The sequence below is a fragment of the Xiphias gladius genome, chromosome 12 (assembly GCF_016859285.1).
Source record: "Xiphias gladius isolate SHS-SW01 ecotype Sanya breed wild chromosome 12, ASM1685928v1, whole genome shotgun sequence".
NCBI lineage: Eukaryota > Metazoa > Chordata > Actinopteri > Istiophoriformes > Xiphiidae > Xiphias > Xiphias gladius.
The window spans coordinates 2,025,595-2,034,669 of NC_053411.1; the positions used below are offsets into that span (position 1 = coordinate 2,025,595).

Here is a 9,075-nt window from a genome sequence, read left to right on the forward strand (position 1 = left end):
AGGAGACAAGCTCAGCTCCTTTGGTAAATTAATAACAGTCACTTAGTCCTTCAAGTCTGCGAACATGTATGCAATGCGCAATACTTATTTCGAAATGCTTTAAACAGTCGGTTCACTTCACTCCGGCAAACCTGTCCTCTATCCTTAAATGAAAGTATTGTCGACCGGAGTTTGGTTGAGTTGTCACTGAACAAACTTATTCTTAAAGAAACGTGCGTCAGGCTTGAACAATGAGTGGCAGTGAGCAGTGTAACAAGTCCAAAAGTTGATATTCGGAAAGCGTGAAGTGAAAGCGCAGTTTTCCGCCGATATTTGGCAGATTTTAGGTGGCGCCATGCCACGTGTTGTGTCTTTTTATTAAGAGTGTTGAACGGATTGGGTTGATTTGGGTTGTCGTGCACACAAACTTACAAAAATAAGGAATGATCAAGTTGAAAGTGAGGAGTGTAGCAGTTCAAGAAACTGATATTTCCAAAAGGAGCTGCTCCTTGGTGAAGTATCAGTATCGTACCTTATCCTTATACAGCCCAGCATTTACGACAGACGCCACGCGATGTTGTGTAGTTGATATTTTGAATGGAGTTTGGGTTGTCACTTCCTGACTTCCAAAAAGTAATTTTTTAAAAGGTTGCAAAATGATCTACTTGTATCTTCTTTAGTGTCTGAGATATGAAGCCTTTAAAAACGAGGTCTTGGTCCTAATAAACGACTGCTGCTAAAAAATTGCAAAGTTCCACAAGTCATTACTTTTGAACTATTCATGGGGGAAATTTTGCACACCACTTGATGTTATGATGATGATGTTATTTACATAAAGTATGAAGCAAATCCAAGATGATCAGTCAGGAGGCCTCTGATGATTTGACGTGGAATGACCCAATATCGTAACATTTTGACAGGTTTCAGGTACTACTACTAACTAACACCATATGTTGTGTCTTTAAACTGATATTTTTGAACAGAGTTTGGATTATGTTGACACATTAAATTTGAAAATAGGGTAAGAAAGCAGTTTCTGCAGCTTCTGCACAACAGGTTCCCGGTAATTCTTGGTGGCTCAGGTGAGAGACGAGAACAAGATTTTAAATTGTATTTGCAATCATTTTAGATTCACAAAGTATAAACCGAGTAAATGTTTTATGCCATCAAAGCCTTACATAACATTAATATTTGCTTTTTAAAAATCTAAATCCTTGCATCTCTATTGTCTTGATCCTAAAATGTTCCCCAAGATATTTTTGTATACTTGCAGAGAGAACTCGACAGCTGTTATTCAACATGCCATGTTCAGCATTTACCAGACCCCAAATCTTATTATTGTAAGAGTACCTCTTCACATCTTAGCCGCTATCTGAACCCTTTAAATTTCCCATTTCTCTGTTCCTTTTCAAGGTGTTTTTTTCATTGAAATTGATTGAAATCTTTGAGGATTTTTCCTCTACTTGATGTGAGGGAAGCCTATTGCTTTTGTTGTATGATTTCAGTGCAGCGCTCTGTTTACAAAGACCTGGTTCTGCTGCTTCAGAGGGATCAGTACTTGACTCTGCCTCAGCTCAGGTCCAAAGTAAATCTTTCCACAAGCTTTTCATTCGCATGAAACTGAAGTACCATACCTCTAGTTTCACTTTAGAACCTGCTGTCTCAAGGCGCTTCTCTTATGTCAACACCAAGGCCTCGCCTCAGTCTTACATCCATTCCTCAGTCTGTCTTTATCAATTAGAAATACATTGCCTCCAGAGAAACAGAAGCTGCCAGAGCAGGCTTTAATAGTGTACTGTGCATAGTGATGAAGTGGCAGGTAAAATGAAAGATAAACTGTCATCAGGTTGGTGATCATCATAAGGCAAATAGTTACCAATATAAACAAAAAACATTTATTCTTGCTTAGGACCCTTACTCTTCTTTAGCCTGCAGCAATTTTATATCGCTTCCTGTACCCCCAGTTCCTGACCTGGGGTCAGAATCTCCGTAAGGGTCCCATGATAAATCTGAGGGGTTTATGGATGCTTAACAGGATAAGAAGGAAGGAAAGAAACAGCACTTCTGCTGCACAAATGTCATAATTTTTGCTTTTTCTGTGAAATACTGAATAGTTTTACCTCTTCAGGGGTCATTTCACTGAGTTAGTCAGAGATGTCAGTCCTCAGTAATTCACAACGAGGACTCCTAACTCACAAAGACCTTCTTCCAATCACTCAGCTGCTATATGAAATGAACATCATCACAATAGCATTGCAGAAAAATACAATGGAACTAAACTTTAAAAACAGGTATTGGCTCATTTGTAATGGTATTTTGATGGTGAGCACTTCGAGAAGGCTCCATTCAGCCCATCAACAAACTGAAACAATCCAGTAAAGCTGGAAATATCAACATCTCCTTGCTACTTGGACTGTGGGAAGATGCAGCTATATTGCACTGATGAGGGTGGAATATCACATCTGTGTGACAGAATTATTCACCAAACCATATTGTCCTCTTCAGACTCCATATTGCTCAAAACTTCATTAAGTGTGTGTTAGAAAATTACTAACTATAATATATAAAATAAAATGAAGCAGCCATCAGGGAATTACCTGGTAAAATTAGTGCTGTTTTCCATCAAAAGATGAAGATTTGTTTGGCCAAATGGAAAAAATACCAATAAATACAGTATAAACATACAGATGGTATTTGATGTCTGATACAATCTACTTGACATGTCTGTACTTTTACTTTGTGATACATATTATAGAATTTCTAAAATATCTGTTAATAAAATCTAGATATCCATCAATCTTTCTACCTTAAAGTATGACAAGGAGAGAGATAAAATTTCATTTTAAGAGATAATACAAGGTTGGATCTACTGACTTAATAATATGTTAACAGTGAACCGACCCCGATTCATGGATGAAGAAATCCAATGTTTTCCTTTAATCACTTCCTTTCTATGGTCCAGGGGGAGTTTTCCTTTGAGCAGGACAGTCTGGTGGAAGGAGGTCGATTGGGTCCCATGACTAACGGCACTGAGTATCGAGAGGTCCGACAGTACCGCTCCGACCACCACCTGCTGCGTTTCTACTTCCTGACACGGATCTACTCACCTTACGTGGAGAGCATCCTGGAGGACTTTAGGCGGGGACTCAAACCTGACATCATTATCGTCAGCTCCTGTGTGTGGGACATCACAAGGTAACGTAGCCTCTATTCCATTCTATTCTATTCTATTCTATCCATCTGCTCTGCCTCTTTCTGAACTACTCCTCATCGATATATAAGCAGCATTTTACTGTTGTAGCTGCTCAAGGTAGAGTTTGTTTAGATTTTGACTTAACTTTTACTTATTATACAGTAAGGTAGTTCAGTGGTTCCCAACGTAGGAGTTGGGCCGCTTCAACACTGCTGTTTTGTAAGGGGTTACAAGTCAAAAAGGTTGGGAGCCAATGATTCCATCTCTAACAAGGCATTTTGTTTATTATACTGTATGTATTTGTCATGTAAACTGTTAATCTGAAAAGTAACTTGTATCTACAGCTGTTAACAGATAACTGTGGTGCGGTATTATAAGTGTAAAATAGCAGCAAAATGGAAATAATCAGGTATTCTACCTGTGGTTTTTACGCTACAGGCTGACAGACTTTAAACTCCAATCCTCATCAGTGTTACATCCACAAGTAGGTTTGCAATATCTCCAAAACTTAAAAAAGATTCAGATATTTAAATCTTCATCAGAACAGTGACAAATTAGCAACTGTTAAAAGTTCCCCCTAAACAATTTATTTACAGAATAATCCTACAAAAACAGCTCTGAACTGCAGTTGTTTCTGCACTTACCTGGGTGGAAGTTTGGAGGCTGAGTACAGTAGTTTGTTCCGCACTGTGCAGTAAAGGTCTACCTATAGATTATTCATCCCCCGTCCTCTTATAGCTCCAGACAGGCTCTTAAAACAGCAGAAAACCATGAACCGTCACTAATCTGACTGCTTCAGCCTCCACACAAACTACACTCATTTCTGCAGAGTAAAAAAAATCTGATGTACAGAATCTGTATTGAAAATGACAGTGATCTCTTTAGAGGTATGTTTCATAAGTTAACCGTGATGAAACAAGAATTTTTTTTTTTCTCGCTCGCTGGAACGCCTGTCTGCCACTGCACATCCTAGTCCTCCAGTAATTTGTTGTTGTGAATTTCATTAAAGTTGAGTCATGTTCGGGCTCAGTCTGAGTGAGAGGGAGACGAGTGTGTGATTAATTATGTACAGAGATCGAACAGAGTCGCTCAATCAGCCACTGCAGGGAGAAAAGTAAGCATTGCCTGCGATGGACAAAAATCAAGTAGCAACTCCATCCTGTTCTTCTGCTGTCCTAATACACATTTCTGCTACAGAAGAGGAGGAAATATTCGACCATATGTCAAACACCAGAGTAGAGCATCACGATGTGCACAGATGTTTAATGATAGACTAAATCTGAATGAAGCAAAAGCTCTTTTACTAAATTCGCTGGCTATTGTGATGTACTTAATGCTTCGTGCATTTCGTGGGAGTTAGCGTAATTTCCACTTCTGACTTTTAAATAGTTTTTCGTGTCAACATCCAAGTTTTAACCACAACTGGGAAAGTCTGATTTTTCTGAAAGCTCTATATGAAAGCTAATATATCCAACTAGGTGGGAAATAATACAGAGGGGAAAAAGGAAACAGACGTGGATGTCCGCCATCAGCATAGGTTCACACTCCCCAGGGATCAGTGTTTGTGAACAAGACTCACATTGGTATAGTGTTAATTTTGTTATCTATTCTTAGATTTTGTCTTAGTTTTAGTCCTTAGATCAAAGTCCATTTAAATTTTAGTCACCTGAACCTACACTATTCAAATTGTAGTCCTGAGATGAATGGGACAATACAAGGATCTAAAGACTGTAAAAAACACACAGAAAGTGATTTCATTTTTTTTCTACACACCTCTGTTCTGTGCTTTGAATGAAAACAAATATGTTTTAGTTAAGAGTTCTCCACTGATTTAGCATTGCAATCCCTAAGACTGTCGGTCGCAAGATGGACTGTTAAAAAGGATCACACATTCCTTCGTTGTCACAATGTGGTTACCCGCAGTCCAACTCAACCACTGACGGTTCACAGTTCAGTTGGAGATCCAGCTTTGTTATGCTAGGAGCAGCTATTGTAACCTGGAGCCTGTGGGCTGCAGCAGAGATGAAGGTTGAGCTCACTTCTCTCTAACTCCACACCCCCACATTTATTTTCTTTTCAAACTTGTAGCCTTCAGACCCAACCAACCCTGACTCAAGTGACATCACTTGAGAACATTTATCAGCTCTCTCTGGAGACACTAAAGGCTTTATACAACTTTTTTCACACATGTAGTAGTGCTCCTCAACATCTGGAAACACACACTGGTGTGGAAAATCAATGGAGTTCCACTTAAAATGCCACTACAATATGACGACAGATTGATGATATCTACAGGGAATTCTGTCAAGGACAACAACAGTTTTATTCAGAAGAAGTCACACTACTAAGCTGAGTATCATGGTATGATGTTTCTTCTTGTCACTGGCGGGTAAATAGAATCAGATGGGGACACAGTGGGTGCTTTAGATTTAGTGTCCTCATTCTTCCAACCACTGGCCTGACCAAAAATCAGTTGATGTCCATTATGTTATACTGTAGATATATCCTATGAGGAAGTCTTTTACTGGATGGTTAGAACCGATCCATAGGGTTTTTGATTGTTTATTGATTCGTCATTGCAGCTGAACTGGTGGGAATGCATAAGTAGTAGACAGCTATGGAAATGCGTTTTACTGCACAGATTAATAATAGTGCCTCACTGCTAAACTATAGATTGTTTAAATGACCTGTGGGGACAGCACCAATCATCATTATTTAAAGTAGAGTAATAATTATCCAAAATGTTTGTAACCTAGTCAGGCTCGGTGGTGCAGTGGTTAGCACTGTCGCCTAACAGTGCGAAGGTCCTGGACTTGAACTCCGGTTTGGCTGGCACCTTTCTGTGTGGAGTTTGCATGTTCTCCCCGTGCCTTTGTCGGTTTCCTCCTACAGTACAGCGACATGCAGGTTAAGTGAATTGGTGACCGAGGGTATACCCTGCCTCTTACCCAATGGTGAGAATAATGAAGACTCTTCTGCCTTTTTTCCAGTTAAAAGCATCTCCTTTATCTCTTCCTCTTCTCTTAAGCTGTTTTCTCTTATGAATATGAGAAAAACAGGATAATGTCCAGATAAGGTTGCAGGTGTGCAGTGTATAGTATAATGTACAGAGTAATATAAAAGTCAGTGCAACAATATGACTCCATCATAAAACATTTCTTAACAATCTATTACAAGAGGATGCAATCACCATGAAAAGCTTCCCATTGATTTCATCCACAAGTCCACAGTTTAGTTAGTAGTGACAAGGACTGCGATGCTGGGGAACTGGACATCCCAAACTGGAAGAAAAAAAAACCCCAAATAAATAGAAGATAAACATAATTAAATAAAACAAGTTCCTAGAAATGCCAGACCAAGTTTGGCAGCTTCATTTCCACTTATCTGGTTTTCTTAATGTCTTGTATGGCAGGTACAGCCTGGAGTGTTTTCAGCAGTACAAAGAGAGCCTCCACAAGTTCTTTGGCCAGATTAAAACAATTGTTTGCCAGGATTGTCCCATCTTGTGGACTCTGGTCATGCCGCTTGGAAAAAAGATCAAGGGTGGATTCTTGGTGCCTGAAGTGAGTATCTCTCAGCAATGAGCCAGTGGGTTTTCATTTTAATCGAACACTACAGCGGCTGATTACACTTAATAGAACACCTTCATCTAGAGAAAAAGGAAATGAGCAGCTGTTCATTCTGTTAGAATTGCAGGATTAGAAGAGCTGCAGAGATAAAATGTATGGAGAAATTGGCCTCTCAAAAGTCTCCTAACTTTCTGTCACGTTCTCACATTGGCTTGGAACCTTTGATCTTTATCTGAGAGACTCACTTGATTATGTTTGTTAGCTACTTTTAACAGAACTGTGGGTTTTTGAGGTATAGAGTATCTAATCTGTCAGGATAATGCCAGACACTCATCCCTGACTGAATTAATGAGTTTTTGGCTGCTGAAGCACATGTGTTAAGTGTTTCTTAAAATGCCCATTAACACTGTTGTTTTGTATGCCAACCACATACATACAAAATACAAATCACAATCTATGTAGTGCTCCTCAGCAAACCAAAGAGAGGGTGATAGAACACAGTACTGCAATACTTCCTAATAAGCAGATGTTGTTGTTATAACTAGCTGAGAAAGCCTTTATGGATCTTCTGCGACATTAAAACTGCTTTCACACTATATGTAGCTTAATCTCAGTTTAAGTACTTTCACTCACTGAACTGTTGGAAGACCCTTTTCTTGTTGGTTGTCATGTTTAAAGTGTCTATCATGGGGATTTGAGCATAAAAATCTAACCAGCCTAAATCACATTATGTGGCAACAGTGGTGAGATGCTGTATATTTACCAGTGTTCCATACTAAACTACTTTCCATACTAAAATATCAGAGCTATGGAATAGACTGCCATGAAATTTGATACAGGCATTCATGGTGCACAGGATGAATCCCACTAGCCCTTCTTTTTCAACTAGTACTACCAGCAAATCAAAGTTTTCACTTAAGTGAGATATGTCTGCATCTACTAGATGGACTGACCAAACTTTGTTTCAGAGAATTTTGGTTCCCAGACAATGAATCCTAATCACTTTGGTCATCTTCTGACTTTTCATCTAATGCAAACATCAGGTCAACATTTTAATTAGTCCACTACTTTTTTTTATGACCAAATACCTGCAAAACTAATGACATTCCCATCAGCCTCTGCTCTACTTTGTGTTTACAGCTAATTAGCCAATGTTTGCATGCTAACATGCTAAATTAAGATGGTGAACATGGTAAACATTACATCTGGTAAACATCAGCATGTTAGTATTGTAATCATGAGCATGTTAGCATGCTGACGTTAGTATTTTGCTCCAAGCTCTGCTGTGCCAAAGTATAGCCTTACAGAGCTGCTAGCATAGCTGGAGACTCTGGATTACTTTGGTTCACTTTGTCCAGACCAAAGAAAAAAATTATGCTGTAAATTGGTGCCTTTTAATCCTGGTTGAAATCATCGAAACACTGCTTTATTACAAATGAACCAAGAGATGTAAACATGAAGTCATATAGACCGACAAGTAACTCATTCATTGGAGTTTTTAAAAGAGAAGATATTAAGGTCTGAGGTTAATAGTTTGCTTCTTGTCTTTGTGCTTTTTGAAACTGTCAGATTCAGTAAACCTGACACTTTTAAAGGAAGGTATATATGTAATACATACGGGATTTGTGAAGATAATAAATGATAATATTGAATTATTGTTCACTGAGCTTACAACAGAAAATGTAAAATTATTCATAAACCGGGTTGTGCTTGAATCACTCCCTACCATCAATGAATCACAACAGATATGATGTAATGAAGTCAACTTCTGTAGCTGGCTGATGCCTACAGCTTGGACGTCCTTGACCTGCACTTCCACTTCCGCCTCAACCTGCAGCACCGCATGCCAGACGGAGTCCACTGGGACGCACTGGCCCATCGACGCATCAGCGGCCTGCTGTTGCAGCACGCCGCTGACGCCTGGGGAGTAAAACTGCATTACCCCCCCCCAGGACAAGGGCAGTGAAAAAACAAGATGTTGGAATGATATACTGAGTGCAGATCATGTTATTGTCCTTTGATTTCAAATGGAACATGGTTCATACTAGTGACTTGTTAACCTTTAGTACGAAGCAGTTTATCAACTGCATATTTACTGTTTTGTACAATTAATCAATATCACCGTGGCTGTCTATAGGATGCCCTTTCCCTGAACTGATCCAGACTGATCCTTCATGCACAAGTATGCATATCACACAAAATATGAACATAGACAAAATACATTAATACTATCACCCCAGGTTTCAGAAGAGGGTATTTATGTCTCTGGACCTAAATTCGGTTTGAGAGGCTTCTACACCTGTCAAACTGTGAGAAAACTCAGAACTTTGAGTT

General features: G+C 39.2%; 1 protein-coding gene across 1 annotated transcript; it reads left to right on the top strand.

Moving 5' to 3' along the window:
• Positions 1 to 834: 834 nt before the first annotated feature.
• LOC120797676 (PC-esterase domain-containing protein 1A-like) lies at positions 835 to 8,707 on the top strand. Its single transcript, XM_040141529.1, has 6 exons — positions 835 to 884; positions 1,000 to 1,061; positions 1,485 to 1,564; positions 2,942 to 3,174; positions 6,585 to 6,735; positions 8,516 to 8,707. The coding sequence occupies exons 1-6, from the start codon at positions 835 to 837 to the stop codon at positions 8,705 to 8,707; spliced, it is 768 nt and encodes a 255-aa protein (XP_039997463.1).
• Positions 8,708 to 9,075: the final 368 nt, after the last annotated feature.